Genomic DNA, 17,193 nt, shown 5'->3' on the forward strand with positions numbered 1-17,193 from the left:
GAGGGGAGAGAGAGTGGGTTTGGGGGGGATGAGAGCATGTCAGCATGCTGTCTTGTAAATTCAGACAGCAGCAGATCCCCCCACCCCTCTCTCTCTCTCTCTCACACACACACACACACACACCATTCCACAGTAATGGTTGCTTTGTCTCGGAGCCAGCTGTCAGAAACGGAGCTTTCAAAGGCCATACCTCCATTCCTAGGCGAGTTCAAAACAATGATAAGAGTGGCCACTTGACTTAAGGGGATTATGGGACGTTTCCGGAGGCTGATCAGAGCACAGTAACATAACACCTCATTCACACTGATGCCTGGGCATTGTAGCTAGGGCGCAGCAAACGTTATTCCTCTTGCCGAGGTGGAGTACCAGCAGCGCTGTAGCCACGGAGTCAGAGCGCTCTACGTGCCTTGCCAGTGTGGATGGGTAGTGAGCTAGAGCGCCCAGGGCTCCTTTATTGCGCTGTAATTCGCAAGTGTAGCCAAGCCCTCAGATTCTCCTAAGTGATCACAGTGCTAGGATGCTTGGGTTGGAAACAGCAGGGAAAATGTTTATTTGCATTTCTTAATTGTTTTTATGGAATATTTTTAAATCAATGGAAATATTTCCATGGCTCTCAGGGCTTTGCAAAAGCACTTTTAAAAAAAGAAAGGAAAAAAGAGAGGAATGCTGTAAGATCAAAACTGCAACTTATCACTCATTGCAGGATGGGCTCTCAGTTTGGTTTTGAGTTAGTGTATCATCCCCACCTGGAAGTACCTTCATTAATATCAACTATGTGCAAATTTTATGTTCTTGGCATTTCATTTAATAAAATCAGTGATGGTGCAGGTAGGGAGTAACATGGAGAGATAGGATTTACCTCCATCCCATCTATAGTGCCCTCGTATTTATGGGTAATGAAATTAAGTTCTCAGGCTAGCCTTCTGAAAGTGTTGTGCAGGTTTCCTTTGAGGACTGATAGGTCAGATAGAGGGATTGCTTTGTGAAAGGTGTTCACCCACAGGGCATAGCGTGTTTTTGTCTTTTATCATTTTCCCGTGTGAGTTCATTTAAAAAAAAAAAAAAGTCTCTCCGGTACAATAAAAAACTGACATTCACTAGATGATCTAGATAAGGCAGAAGCACCCCACCTCAAAGATAAATATTCCTGCTGCACCTGTAACTCTAAGCTTGTCAATACCTTGGAATGTATGACTTTCTGGTCATATACCAGGTGTGGTAACAAGCATTAGAAGACTCAGTGGAACAGTGAGCCTGTGGTAGCAAAATACAAGGAGCAGATGCTCAGCTAGTATCAATTGTCATGGCTCCACTGATTTCGACACCAGCTGAGGATAAGCCCCCAGGTCCAGGCAATTTCACACCTGAGCAAAAAGCCAATTACTCATTTAAGCAATCTGCAGGAGACAGTTTGCACTACCTGTTTCAGTCCTCAGAGTGAACTACCTGGATAGCAGAGTCCAAACAAGCATCCCCCAAAAGCCAAGGACGTGCTAACGCACAACAGCCAGGCAGAGATTAACTGGATCATGTAGCAGTCACATCTGAGTTCCAGGGCATCGGTAAGTATTTAGGAACAAATAGAGCAGCCAGTGAATCCTCTGCTGTGCTTGTGCAGTGGCTCTCTGGTTAGACCAAGTTTGGGGTGAATTTTAGTGACACAGATATAAGCATTGGTTGATGAGAGACCTAACAAGGGCAGGAACTGTGCTGTCTCCCCTGTGCTGCATTGAGGTTTTTTTAGGGTCAATCACAGTACAAGTGTTCAAAGTACTTTCAGAGAGGAGAAACATTTACTACAAAAGCACAAGGCAGTGCGTAAAGCATCAATTTAGACCTGCAACGCTCCTGCTAAGTGAAATGTTAAACATTAAAACAAAATAGTATTAATTCCCAGGGGAAAGGACTCTGGGGGAAAAAAAACACAACACATCCTGGGAAAGTATCTTGTACACATAGTATCTGATGAATACACCTTTCTATGGCTCAAGCTTACTGTATTTCCCTAGTATTTAAGGTTGTTACAGCTGGACTTAACATAGCAAATCTGATACTTCAGTGTCAGCTTTAAAAAAAAAACAAAAAACAAAAAAATTATTTCCAGTTAAAAGAAGTTAAAAGCCACCCAACACCTCATGGGACTCAGTATCCTGGGGCAACACGTAAAGAACTTTTTATGATGATGCAGGATTTTCAAGAATGCTTGGTATGAACTGGTACAGAGAAGGGGAACAGAAACCTGCTGAATGCACCATCTTGGTGCCATTTGCTTTTGATAAGGATTTTTGAAGTTGGGTGTTCCCAGAGCAAAGGCCATCACTAGAAATGGATGCAACAGGACATGCTAGTGTGAAAAGATTAGTTTCTTATCCAGGACTTCAGTTCTTCTCTCTAGTTACCTTAGTCTTATTTCTGCCCACACTATCCCTCCCCATCCTCTCTGCCCCCTTGGATGACTACGACGGAGGGTAGCCCAATGTTCTTTCTCTTTGTCCCACCCCATCAGATCTGGAATGCAGACACAGACATGATCTAGTCCTGTGGGCAAGAGGACATGTGATGGTGCCATATGGATAGTTACATATGACCAGAAGTCAGAAAGCCCACACAGTGTCCATGTAATATGCACAATGGGGATCAAAACAAACATGTTTCTCTGCCCACTGAAAATTCAAAGGGTTTTCGTGGTGGAAGTGAAATAGTTTCAAGGTAATGGAATCTGTTCTCCAGCTACTTCAGTTAGGTATTTACACATACAGAGCAAGCAAACTAGGCCAATTCCATAAACTGAGCCACTAAGCCAAGCCATTAGCTAAATAAACTCTGATGGCCTACAGATATGCCCTGGCAAAGGTAAGTTACCAGGCTGGGGTGTGAGGTTTAAGCTTTGGTCTCAGGAAAAAGCCCATTTACATGACAATGGAGGTTTAGTTTCGTAACCACAGTTTACAGCAAAGCAGTAAAAATATACCACCCACAGCTTACTTCAATTAGAACCTCACACCTTATGGAAGAGCTTTGTAGACATTAATGGAGGGAGAGGGATAGCTTAGTGGTTTGAACATTGGCCTGCTGAACCCAGGGTTGTGAGTTCAATCCTTGAGGGAGCCATTTAGTAGGGATTTGGGGCAAAAATCTTCCTGGGGATTGGTCCGGCTTTGAGCAAGGGACTAGATGACCTCCTGAGGTCCCTTCCAACCCTGATATTCTATGATAGGGGTTAAAGCAATAGGGTTTTATACAAAATTACCCTAAAAACCTATTAATTTAACTTAGGTTTTTCAATCCACCTGTAAAATTCCATAGCAGGGAGATATGAATGATCCTCTATTCCAGCGGTCCCCAACCTTTTTCGTCTGGCGGGCGCCAGACGATGAGCCACAGAGGACTGAGGCGGCAGACAAGCATCCGTCGAAATGCCGCCAAGCGGCAACGTCAATGGGCGTCACCGTCGAAATACCGCCGACAAGCAGCATCATCCAGAGGCGTCACCACTGAAAAATCGGTGGCATTTTGGCGGCGATGCCTCTGGATGACACTGCTTGTCGGCGGCATTTCGGTGGATGTTTATCCGCCAGCCAGTATGCGGGCACACTTAGACGCCCCGGCAGGCACCATGGCGCCCACAGGCACCGCGTTGGGGACCCCTGTTCTATCCATTCTATAGAATGGTCCAAGAAACCTACAGGTTTCAAGCCTGGTTTTACTGAAAAAAAAAAAAAATCAATGGAAATACTCCCACTGACTTCAACTGGCCCAGGATTTCACATACAGAGGTTCTAATTCTGTGTTAAGTTCACAGGACTTTTCTATACAGGATGCAAAAGGGATATATTTGTTACTGTTAAAACAGACTGTCAAGCTGTAAACCAAACTTCCTCTCTGGAGGTCAAAAGTCAGGTGCTCAGAATGAAGGCTGGTGGAGAAAACATCAATCCAAGAGCAGTTCCACCCCCACCCCTACCCCCAAAGAGAACACACACAAACAGATGGAGACATTTGAAAGTAGGAGACTGCAAGCTTCTCTGGCCCAGGGCCATTCCAAATCTGCTCTAAGCATTTCTACAGCTCCTAACACGTGCAGTATCTAGAACGAGGAAGACAGCGCATCCAACAGCTACTATATTCTCTCCCCAAGAAGAGGAAGCTCAATAGTGCCAACCCCAAGCATTCAAAAATCATGAGGCTCCGGCCCCAAAGAGTTGTGAGATTATTTTTAATAATAGATATTGGAGGCAAGTGGTGGTAGGGTGGGAATTGCCTTCACTTCACATAGGCTGCACTCAGGTCATATCTGCAAGCTTTTCTCCCCCACCACAAGGGCTAAAAACTTGCTTTTATTTGCATGAGAATCTCCACCCTGGTTTAGTGCCCCAATTCCAACAGCTGGGCTTTAAGAAACGCACAACAAATATCGTTAGGCTCGCGATAAAAATCATAGCGTTGGCAACACTGCAATTCCGGGAGCTTCTTGGGGCTGTTTAGAAGCAGCACAAGCTTGCTTAGCTCTTGCCCAGATCAGAAGAAAGTGATGTGAATCAGTAACTACTGGCACAGTGCATGGAGCACAGCATCAAGGTGATATATTACAACTTAAAATTCCTCAGCGTAGAATGTTGTAATGAGGATAACTCCATCCCATAAAGCTCACGGGGTGTCCATACCCAGCACTGTTTACACCTGTGGCCTGCAGCAGGCTTTCACTCTCACACTCGGGAATGAAGGGGCTTCTTTTCACTCAACTTTATATAGCTCAGGGGATGCCTTGGACCAAAAGAAGGGTGAATATTTAGTTTAAAATGAACCTACTTCAGGGTCGGGAACATTTTATACACTCTTCCCCCGTGCAGAAGTTAGCTCCACAAACACTGCACTCAGCTGTCTACCAAAAATGAGGCAAAACCCTGACCCCTAAACATGGGAACTGCGAGGGCAGCGACTGGAGCTCACAGCAACACTAAAAGCAGATGCTGCTGAATCCCAGGTTTCTTCACATCTTTTCTTTATTAATTCAGGAGCACTTGCTCTATTAGCTCAGTTAACTTCTCAATACTGGGGCCAGCACTGCAACATGGACTTCAGTCTATTGAGATTTCAGTGTCTGTGTCACGCAGGCTGCAGCTGTAACCCACACACTTTCGAGACAGAGATAAAATGAGTCTGTTCTACAGTCTTAGCTAACAGCCAGTTGGCTTTTAGCTCATGCACTAAGCTCCAGAGGTCCCACATTCGATCCCGCCCACCAACAACCAGGGTCTGTCAGCATCACACAGCAATAAGATGCTGGGAGCGGAACATGGCACTGACAGGGAGGCTGAGTAAGTCATGACCTCCGCACTGGTTGGCGAAGCCCTGCAATGCCTCTACACTTGGGGCACTCCTTCATGCCACTCTCAGAACCCTGGGGAACCCCATTGCACTGTTGATATGGCACAGCACAGCTGGAGTGTTCCAACAGGGCTGTGCTCCTGCACGGACCGTCTGAGCCAAAAACTCTACAGATTCTGCCTCTCTGGCTTCTGAACACCTCTAGGAGAAAAAGGTTTTTACATAATTCTATTTAACAGAAATTTATGTTCTTAAAATAACAAAAAAACCCACCCCTATTTGGATGCAACATTCCCCTACCATGTTTGCAACCCAAAAGCTGCAGCCTTGTATTTGTTGCAAGAGAATTTGGGAAATGTTGTTGGCAGAAGCTAGGCTCTTCGGTGGGTTTGTACTCAGGCAACCAGCCTGAGCAACGACCACACAGCTATTTTTGGTACACTAGCTGAATCAGAGCTGGCACATGTCTATCCAAGCAGGGAATTACACCTCCTAGCTGCAGTGTAGCTGTAACTATGAGTGGAACTGCCTGGCATGTTTACTTCCTACGAGCTCAGTGAAACATAGGAGTATTTAAATGAACGGCATAAATGGTGAAAGACAAATGCCACTTGCAAATAACCAAAAATAGGACACTAGCCACCTAACAGTGGACTGAGGTATAAGATGATTTCCTCTCATGGGAGGTTTTGATACCGGGGTATCTTGTTTCATTAGTTTCTAAAGGACTGTTTAATTTTAGTAGGTCAGCAGGTACTGACACATTACACAGAGCTTTGCATAGAAAAGCAGAGCAAAGGGGAAAGGCAGAATTTGCTACAGGAAGGAAGGAAAGCTTCCTACAGAGGGAGGAGGTGGGGACAAGAAGCTGATGTTTTAGAAAACAGAGGCCAACAAATAAATCAGGCTGACTAGTTAAAGTGGGGGGAAGCTGACGGAGGTAGGAATGGAGTGGGGAAGCTATAGAGCAGTGGTTTTCAAACCTTTTTTTCTGGCGACTCAGTTGAAGAAAATCGTGGATGCTCACAACCCAACAGAGCTGGGGATGAGGGGTTTGGGATGTGGTAGGGGCTCAGGGCTGGGGTAGGGGTGCGGGAGAGGGTCAGGGCTCTGGGCTGGGGGGGGCAGGCCCTGGGGTGGGGATGAGGGGTTTGGGGTGCGGGATGAGGGGTTTGGGGTGCGGGATGAGGGCTCTGGGCTGGGGGGGGCTCAGGGCTAGGGATTGGGGCATGGGGTTACCTTGGGCGGCTCCTGGTCAGCAGTGCAGCAGGAGTGCAGAGGCAGGCTGCCTGCCTGTCCTGGCACTGCGAACCGCGCTGCACCCCGGAAGCAGCCAGTAGCAGGTCCAGCTCCTAGGCAGAGGCACATAAGCGACTCCGCGCAGCTCTTGCCCGCAGGCACCGCCCCACTGGCCGGAGTGCAGAGCCAGGGCTTGGGCAGCCTAGGAACCAGACCTGCTGCTGGATACTTCCGGGGCATAGCGCGGTGTCAGACCAGGTAGGGACTAGCCTGCTATAGCTGGGCAGCACTGCCAACAGGACTTTTAACGGCCTGGTCAGCAGTGCTGACCAAAGCTGCCGCAACCCAGTGCCTTACATTCTGCAACCCACTACTGCGTTGTGACTTGCAGTTTGAAAACCACTGGTATAAAAGTAAGACAAGTCTGGACTCTAATCCTGAGCTTGTTGGTTAGTTTGACTTTTTTTATTTCTGGCAAAGTCACAATGTCAGCGGACTCCCTGAATTCCCTCATGAGGAGGATGTTTGCCTTTCACTTTGCTGGAAGGTTATAGATTTATTTTGGTGCTTGAACCTAAAGTGACACTTAAAACGAAGATCAGTTGCCATCTGAATGCTAGTTCTCAAGACAACGTGCAAACCGCCTTCCCTTCAGAGTTGCAGTGCTCATGGAAAGGAGGGTTTGAGTCTCACATTTAAGAGCTCAGATGCTGCACATTTAACCTTGATTTATAGCAAGCCACAGGAGACAGGGGAGAACGTTAGTGCGCTTCTCAAAAAGGACACTGATACATGCTGGTACAACAGGCTTCAGTCTGGGCTGCATCCTAGCACACAGTCTAACATGAAGCAAGAGACCCTGGCTTTGGCATTTCATCTCTCAGATGCCAGTGACCTTACCAGCTAGCAGAGCCCTACATTCAGATTTCAGAAGCCACTAGTTTAACAGTGAGGGTAATTAATCATTGGAACAACTTTCCAAGGGTCGTAGTGGATTTTCTGTTATGGGCAATTTTTAAATCAAGATTGGATGTTTTTCCTCAAAGACATGCTCTAGTTCAAACAGGAATTAACTCAGGGAAGTCACATAGCTTGTGCTACCAGGAGGTCAGACCAGATCAGAGTGGTCCCTTCTGGCCTATAATCTATGAATAGAGAGTCTTCAGGAATCTGCTGGGAGGCTGTGAAGATGCTTGAAGGGAAGGGCATTAAGATTGCTCGGAAACACAACATCTTGCATGTTTATGGTTTGACATTATAGCCGTGAAGGCTTCTAGGGCCACCCAGATGTAGTTGCAAGAAGGGGCAGCTGTACTGGCAGATATGAACAGAGAGGGAACAGAATACATTAGTGAAGAATCTATATACACCCCAATTTCTGGAGCCCCATACAGGCATCCTCACTGACACAAACCACAGCCTGAATCCAGCAGGGAAAGGGGAATCCTTCTCTAGCACCACAACCCCTTCTACCCTCCCTGCAGCCGCACGCTGAATATCAGAGGGTTTTCCTCTAACACAAGAGGAATAATTACTAAGTAGTGTATGCTGACAGACAAGGAACAGGGGAGTCTCGGGACCTTGTCTGGGCTGTTTCTAAGCAGCTCGTCCAACTAAAAGAAGAATGAGGGGGACCCAATGACTATGAGAACAGTGTCTAGTGCACACTTTGTGCCTTGCTCACAACTGCCAGAGACTTTCAGAATGTTAGAGGCTCTACGGAAGTCGCTTTGCCATGAGCAGTGTTTTGTCTTCCAGCACAGCATGGAGAGAATGAAGAATGTACAAAAGAGGGGGTGGCATGCAGTAATAGCCTCTTACCCACAGTTTGCTGTCATGATAAAATGCTCCCAGGAGCTTGACAATGTATGGGTGATCACAGGTCGCCAAGATTTCAATCTCCACCATATAATCCTCCAGTTCCTCGTCACTCTTCGCCTCAATGACTTTTGCAGCGGCTAATGCCCCTGTCTCCTTATTCTTGGCCTGTAATGTAAAACCCACAATAAGTACATGGACTGAAGGAAAAAACAAGATGAGGCTTTGGTGTTAACCCAGGCTCCATTCTCCCAATTCTCACCCTCAACTCGTTTAGGAAGTGCCTGATATAAAAGTGGGGAGAATGTGCAGATGCATCTTTGCTACACAGACCCAGGGATAGGATAACTGACATAAGGTGACAAAAATCCCTCTTACCTTTCTCCAGTTCCTTGGTCACCGCCACTTCACTGCAAGAGGGAAGAGACTTTTCAAGAAGTCAAGAGACAAACCCATCAATGTTACCGTGAAGGCGTGGGAAGCTAAGACAGTCCCATAGCATAAGAGGTAATGGCCTGATTTTCAGGAGTCCTACAGGATCCACAAATCCCCTTGGTTTTGGCCGGAACTGCAGCGCACAGCATCTCTGAAAACGTTCAGACCATAAACATTTACAAAGCAGGACCTCCTGCTGTACAGTTCTGAACCAGCTCCAGCCTTGGAATTTCCCTACTGCCCCCTAGACATGCTTAGCATTTACCAATGTAGCTGTGCATAATGGAGATGGGGCCCTCAGGTAGCTGTTTGGTGGGGGGGCGGGAGGGCAAAGCAGAACAGAAGTTAAATCTAACTTTCCTTGACAAGCCAGCACCTTATGTTTTATTGATCTTTGTTGCCATGGCATTTCTGGAAGCCTTAGATCAAGTTGAGGAAGACATGAGATATACTCTCTTGCCCACATCTTCCAGAGGGCTTATTTAACCAATGATAAGGGCCAGATATACTAGAAACAGCTTTGTTTATCTCAAGCTGCACCACATAAGCTGAAGGGTTCCTCCCCTTGTTCTCCTTCCCTCCCTGCTTCTTCAGTCAGACCAGTGTGCAAAGTAACTGAAGCAGCCAGAAATGACAGATTGCAAGCTTCTCTCTCACCAACAAAAGTTGGTCCAATAAAAGATATTACCTCACCCACCTTGTCACTCAAATTGTCACCACTCTCAGTCAAGAGAAACAAGCTCTAATCGACACTTGCATCCATTATACTGCATACTACCAGCGAGGGGAAATGCCAACATATGCAAATAGGCAGTATGGTCTTCTCTTTCCACACAAAGGATCAGCCTCCATCACACTAGCATCTGTGATCTGAACTACCCTGCCCCCAATGCACTACTGCCTAGGGACTAAGGTATAATCCCCAAATGACAGACAGTTCAGGGGTGCGTTGAGACAGATCTGCTACCTTTGTTCAAAAGCAAGTGATTATATGATCAACTTCAGCTTTAAAGGAGGAGGGGCTGAGGAAACAGGAGTGACCTCTTTCATATCGGGCCCCTAAAGAGCTATTTAAAATCAATGTGCTAAACTGTTTTCTATGAAGACAATCACAGAACTGGAAGAGACCTTGAGAGGTCATCTAGTCCAGTTCCCCACACTCAAGGCAGGACTAACTATTATCTAGACCATTCCTGACAGGTGTTTGTACAACTTGCTCTTAAAAATCCCCAATGACGGAGATTCCACAACCTCCCCAGGAAATTTATTCCAGTGCTTAACCACTCTGACAGGAAGTTTTTCCTAATGTCCAATCTAAATCGTCCTTGCTGAAAATTAAGCCCATTGCTTCTTGTGCTATCCTCAGAGATTAAGAAAAACATTTTTCTTCCTCCTCCTTGTAACAACTTATTACCATGTCCCCTCTCAGTCTTCTCTCCTCTAGACTGAAAAAATTAGGTTTGTTTAATCTTCCCTCACGGGTCATGTTTTCTAGACCTTTAATCATTTTTGTTGCGCTTCTCTGTATTTACTCCAATTTGTCCACATCTTTCCTGAAATGTGGCACCCAGAACTGGACACAATACTCCTGTTGAGGCCTAATCAGCACAGAGTAGAGCAGAATTACTTCCCATGTCTTGCTTACAACACTCCTACAAATACATCCCAGAATGAGGTTTGCTTCTTTTGCAACAGCGTTACGCTGTTGACTCTCATTTAGCTTCTAATCCACTATGACCCCCAGATCCCTTTCCGCAGTACTCCTTCCTAAGCAGTCATTTCCCATTTTGTATGTGTGCAACTGATTATTCCTTCCTAAGAGGAGTACTTTGCATTTATCCTTATTGAAAATCATCCTATTTACTTCAGACCATTTCTCCAGTTTGTCCAGATCATTTTGAATTTTAATCCTATCCTCCAAAGCATTTGCAACCCCTCCCAGCTTGGTATCATCCTCAAAACTTTGAGTGTACTCTCTATGCCTTTATCTAAATCATTGATGAAGATACTGAACAGAACCAGACCCAGAACTGATCCCCGCAGGACTCGTTATATCCTTCTAGCATGACTGTGAACCACTGATGACTATTCTGGGAACAATTTTCCAACCAGTTATGCACCCACCTTATAGTAGCTCCTTCTAGGTTGTATTTCCCTAGTTTGTTTATGAGAAGGTTATGCAAGACAGTATCAAAAGCCTTACTAAAGTCAAGATATAACACATCTACCTCTTCCCCTCATCCACAAGGCTTGTTACCCTGTCAAAGAAGGCTATCAGGTTGGTTTTACACAATTTGTTTTTGACAAATCCATGCTGACTTACTTACAATGAGGAAAGGGTCTGAGCAGCGGATGCATTTTAGTAACTGAAGCCACATACACACTGCTGCTCTCTAAGAAGGTTATTGACAGGGTGGTTCCACTGTTCACAGCCACACCGTGCCAGCAGCAGGCTGATTGAACATCTATCCGGGAATGTTTACAGCATTATTTTTCTTATTACTTTGCCCTTCCCAAGGCCCCAGAAATAATCTAAGAGACTGAAGTCAACAAGTGGCTTGGCTAACAGAATGCATTTGTTAACAGTTGACAGACATTGGTCTCCCAGCCAAGTCAACCACTCTACAAAGGCGATGGTAACAGTGACACACCAGGCGCTTAAACATCTGCCTGACTGATGTGTCCAGTACACAGGGCACAAAGCTGGGCATAGGACGTGTGTGGGAGAGGGGGCCCGACAATGTATTTTTCTGCTCACATGCCCAATGGCAGTTCGTTCCCACTCCTTGAGACATCCATTCCTCTAGCCTTAGGTCCTCTCTCCCCTCTCTCCTGTGTTCTACCCCCTTTCCTCCCCAGAAGGCAGAGTGCTCTCAGCAGCAGCTCCAAATTCTTCAGAGTCCCACCCTCCAGGGTGCAGTGTGGGGCCTCACAGATCAGGATGTTAGTCAGTTTCACTTGGCTGGCAGTACATTTGCTTTGGTCTGCTCTGAATGTGAGTGTCCATATAAGAAAAACTTCCCTATAAGGCACAGGACTGCTAGCATTCTTCACCCAAAGGGGAAGAGACTAGCTGTTGGCTATCTGACTCAGGAAGTCACACCCTGCACAAAGACTGTTTTCACAATTTCACAGAATCAGCAGTTTGAGGGGTAGTAGAAATCCCTCTTAAGTCACCGAGTCTATTTCCCTGTCAAGGCAAGAGTTCTCCCTATGGTGCATTTCCTAGTGCTCGGTCTACTTTATTAAGTGCCCCATGTACACTGTATGTCTACTCCTCCATCTGAACAAGCAGGGAAACTTGGTGCAGAGTATTCAAGGCAGGCAAACTCTTTCATACAAGAATTTGGCATGATGCATTCACTCATGACCTGAGAGAAGGGAAAAGCCACATTTCTGTGTGTTATTGTTTGAGAGGGAAACGCTGGCAGGCTCTAATTATGATCTACCTTGTTTCTTTCTCTTTTTATGTGTCTGTTTGGAAGGCCTACGCAGAGAGCTTAGAAAAGGATTAGTTCCCAGCATAAACAGAGTAGGTCTAGCTGAATCAGTCTCTCTCAATATATGTTGTATCATCTATACTGAGTAAGTGGCCTGGCAGAGGATAAAAGAATGGAGGGGAAACTGCATGAAGTGTAGAAGAAAGGCAAGTCTTCTCTCCCCAAACTGGACATATTTGCACTCTAGTGGTTTTAGAAGAATCCAGCACTTGCTGACCCAATACACCCTAAGAGGATGAAGTGGGTGGTGACCCCATTTCTATTAGGGCATATAAAACTAGCTTGAGCTTGGAGCAATTACAAGGGTGCCTCTAATTTTTTCCTCTTAAGTTTTAAAGAATGAATTACCACCAGGACACTGAAAAGTGATGGGCGGGTAAGTGGACCGGTGGGAGACACAGGAAAGTGCTGCCTTCCTTATAGAGTTTTCAAAAGAACGGACAATAATGACTGTACGGAGCAAGAATAAATACCCCTATAGAGCCTCTGTGTGCGTTAGAGGCTGGTAGAGATCTGGCAGAGGAAGTATGTGCTGTGAGAAAAGGTGTGGCTTTCCTTTGTGGTTACAACACAACACATGCACTTCCCCTCTGATCAAGGCCAGTCAGACTCAACATCCTCCAGTGCCACAATGCACTTGAGAAGCACTCAGAGGCTCTGCACTCAGCTGTCCTTAGCAAAGGCATCGTTTATAGCTACCGTCCTTGAATTCCAGACAGGTTCTCCTGGCAAGATGGGACATGGATCACGGTGACTCACATCCAGTCTATTTTAATGATAAGCCTGAACCAAACTCCCCTAACTTTGAGGGCTCCTCTTAGTTCAGATCCAAGGCAAGAGAGTCCAGCTGCATCTCTAATACCATTGCCTCTCCTTCATGCTGGGGGTGAGGCCCCTTCCAGCTCTACATTTCTAGGAGTCTGCTGAATAACTTTCTCTGGTGCATGCATTGTCTCATGTGTTACACATCTCGCATTAAAATACTGGGTTCTGTCCACCTCTCCCTGACTCTATGCATTTGCTTTCTAGGGCTTCCCACCCTCATGAACCCAAATCCTCTTCTCTCCCCACTCCAAGATGGAAGCCAGAATGCATTTAGAGGACTGTACTAGTCACTTTAGAAGCATCAGAAAGCCCCACCAGTCAGCATTCAGAGCATCATGCAAGTCAAACATTCATTTTCATGTGCAGCAGCCCATTTCCAATATAAATCTCAGAGAGCAGAAGGTGAGCATTCAGCAGGTGTGAAGGGAAGCCTGCTTGCAAAATGTGGGAGGGTGTTTTTCCACAGACTACTCCAGGGAACTGTATCTTCAGTTCAGTTGCCATCCCTCAGCAGCACTGCTGATTTCTGCAATTAGTTCAGCGAACAGAGTTACACTTGTGCAGGGAGCCAGAAGCCCCAGATGGAAGGCCCTGCCTTCCTGCCAGGTTTCTCTTTCTTTTTTTTGTTTTTTGAAGAGGGCCGCCAGATAAAGCCTCTTTTTGGCAGGCATTTAGAAGGTGCATTTGTAGCACGGCATCTCCTCTAATTTCAGATTTGCACTGAGGTGTCATATGCAGTGCACGGAGCAGCGAGGGGTGGGGAAGGGACTCCTGCCCTCTCCTAGGTGCTTAGTTATCAAGCCCTCCCCAGTCCCCCATCCCCTGGCCTGTATTCCATAGCAAGGGGCCTTTGCTCTGATGCAGTGCATAGGAATTCTGAGGAAGTTCCGAATTTTTTTAAAGGGATATTATTGACATAAATATATTTACTACCATAGCAAGGAACACGAGCCATTGCACTAGCGTAATTTTATATCAAAAATTAAGAATGAGGAGGCAGAATGTTGCACTGAAAATGCAGAACCACACTGCAGAAGCTGCAGGGATCTAGCCAAAAGCTTTGGCTCTGAAGCACAATTCTACCCCCAAGGAATGGGTTCTATGGCAGATTCCACAGCCCTGCTGGTCATACTAGGCATGGTGACACATCCCACTGGCAGGGAGTGCTCAGAGCACCCGTGTTCTGATCCAAGGGGAAAAACTTCAGAGCATGGACACAATAGCCCAACATACAAGACTGGCCAAGCCACTACCAGAAACTTGCTAGCAGAGACCTACAGGACACCCTTGCTAGAGAGACTTCAACCACATTAAAATGTTTCTTAGAAGCTTGACAGCACTGAAGAGTTGGAGATTAGGCAGATTTGAACAGGAGATCTGTTCCCAGCTTGACCACTACCTGTGTGTGAAGTCTGGGCAAGCCACTTCCCTCTCTGCCTCAGTTTGCCCAACAGTAAAAAGACTGCAAGGCCTCATGAAATCAGGGCTTGCAAAGCAGCTCGAAGCCCCCAGAGGAACAGTCTCCATTCCAGTGAGGGGTGTTACTAACAGGCTGAGTAACAACAGAGTAACACCCCCTGTTAGTCTCCCTCTGGGTATGAGCAATTCTTATTCAGAAAAGAGGATGTTTTAGGAAACTATATGCTTACATATCCATTTAGATTGAATACCTAATGCAGTCCTTGTGCGGGCTGGAAACTCCTCAGGGAAGGGACGTCTTCCCTGGCTTGTATCTAGACAAACCCAGTCTAGCACACAATGGCCTAAGACTCAAAGTGCACAGCCCTGTTAAACAGATACAATTAAGGGGCATAGGCTAAGGGGCTGTTTGAGCCAGATGGGCCAGCTGCAGGTTTTTAATTGCAGTGTAGACATACCCAATGAGACTTTAAGGCTGTCCCCAATTGGGTTAACAGCACAGGAACTGCTAGCTTTCCAACCAGGCGTTGTACTTTAGGCAGCACTGAAGCAGTTACATTTTTGACCATCTCAGCTTCCTTTTCTCTTCTCCCCATTAATGGAAGTAGAAGACTACTGATATCGGCTCAGGGAAGATGAGGCTGGAGCTGCTCAGCAGCAGAGACAGAAGGAGGAGAGAGGGCTCTCTCCTCCATTGCCTGCAGGCCAGCTGGGGCAGAGAAGGCAGATTTACTGAACCCTGCTAGAGGAAGTTACAAAGTCACATTTCAGAGGAAGTCTGCATAAGAGCAGATAACTTTCTGAGCCAGTAGTCAGAGCACCTGCTGCTCCCATTTCAAACCCAGTGAACTAGTGACTCAAGAAAGGGAATCTATATGTCGAAACCAGCACTGCCCTGTGGGCCCATTGCTATGAATAAGCAGCACTTACACCACGCTTTTCAGAGGGTCTCAAAGCATTCACAAAAGGACACTAATTCCCCACACTTTCTAGGGGGAAACTGAGGCACAGAGGCAAAGTGATTTACCCAAGACCACACAGGTCAGTAGCAGAGCTGGAAACTCAATTCAGGTTTCTGGACTGGGAGTCCTAACCCCTATGCACTGAGTTGCCTTCCCCAAGTGACTGCACTGGAGTGGCCAAATCCAAATCTGTTACAGTCAGGTGAGTTTTCTTCTACCGAGCTCCATGTATTCACTCCAGATCTGAATTTGGCAGTAGGTCCTCCTACTACATGAGCTTTAGCAAAACGTGCTATAGCATACACCTCAGAATTACACTATACATAAGCCACACTTACAATCCCACTACATGTTTGGAATTTAAGGCAACTGTTTCCAGTCATGTTTATAAGAATATTTTGCACTTATACCATCCCCCTGTATCCTTGAAGTTAAAGCTACTATTACCTGCCAGCTTCATCCATACTGTGCTGAACGACACATCTACATCTACACAGTCTGACAGCTGTATCATGTAACCTCAACCCACCCACCCAACCTAGAAAGCAGCTTTCAGGATGCCAGATACATGCAGACCATACATACATCAGACTTGGGCTGTGGTCTGGTATGCAGCATTTCTGTAACTTATGGCTGGCCATTTCCCTGAACTCTGCTTGCTGGAGTTTTGCTAGGCATGACATAATACAACATGGACATAGATAGAGTGAAACCAATCTGGAAGTAAGTGGGTCACATGCTTGCACTGCTATCCATGGAACTACAATTCAGGTTTACAAGACAGGCCATTGATAATTTAAACTTTCAAGCTAGCTTCTGATCTCAATTGCCATGTAACAGATCAGAATCTGCCCCACAGATACTGAGAGGAAGGGAGTGTCTGTGTGTGGGTGAGGGAGAAAATCACATGAAGGTAGACTGAAAACCAAACTAACAATTATATTTAAGGAATCTATGCCCTTCTAAGTTTCTGACCTTGGAGTCAGGACAATATGCCTAATAGCAATGAGAACGCACATCTCCAGGCTGAGTAACTGAAGTTATATCACTATCTACAAACTGCCAGCTATAAGAAAATGTAACTTCTCTACAGCCTTGTGTCACATGTAATCTGGCACCAGCACTGGCTCCTTCTGCAGCCTTGGGCAAGTACAACTTTCTGCCTCAGTTTCCCTCTGTACAATGCATCATAGGGGGTTTGTTTTTTCGGGGTGGAGAGCACTGAGGAAGCATCAGAATGGATCAATGTTGGTAATGCACTGTATACACATTTATTGCTTGAGCCATGCATTAGGACTGATGAGGAAAGCATTTGGGACTATGGTGACCTACTGCTCTATTTTATGAGGCAGATTTGTTAAACAGCAGAACAGTTTGGAGTTCACCACTCTAAAAGAAAGTGTAGTTTAGCCACCAATCCACTGTCTCCAGCGCACATCTCCCCAACTATAGGGGCTCCAGAGAAGGAACATCAGCCAGCTATCCAGCCAGAAAAAATGCTGGAATATGGTGAAGTAGGAAACTGAAAAGCATTTCTGCCGTCAAGTAAAATACTCTCAGCTGTTCAACATTTAAAGAGCTAGCAGCATTCCAGAGGCAGTCAGTTTTTCCACTGAAGTTCACCAACATAAGAGACCTTCAAGAACTCAGCAGGTGAATGCCCAGAT

General features: G+C 46.0%; 1 protein-coding gene across 1 annotated transcript in view; it reads right to left on the bottom strand.

The window, feature by feature from the left end:
- Positions 1-17,193, bottom strand: part of STK10 (serine/threonine kinase 10) — an 84,447-nt gene that overhangs the window by 54,892 nt on the left and 12,362 nt on the right. The window contains exon 2 of the mRNA XM_050962902.1: positions 8,389-8,553. Coding sequence (XP_050818859.1) covers positions 8,389-8,553 — 165 coding nt within the window. The remainder of the gene's footprint in view (positions 1-8,388; positions 8,554-17,193) is intronic.

The sequence above is a fragment of the Gopherus flavomarginatus genome, chromosome 7, assembly GCF_025201925.1.
Source record: "Gopherus flavomarginatus isolate rGopFla2 chromosome 7, rGopFla2.mat.asm, whole genome shotgun sequence".
Classification (NCBI taxonomy): Eukaryota; Metazoa; Chordata; order Testudines; family Testudinidae; genus Gopherus; species Gopherus flavomarginatus.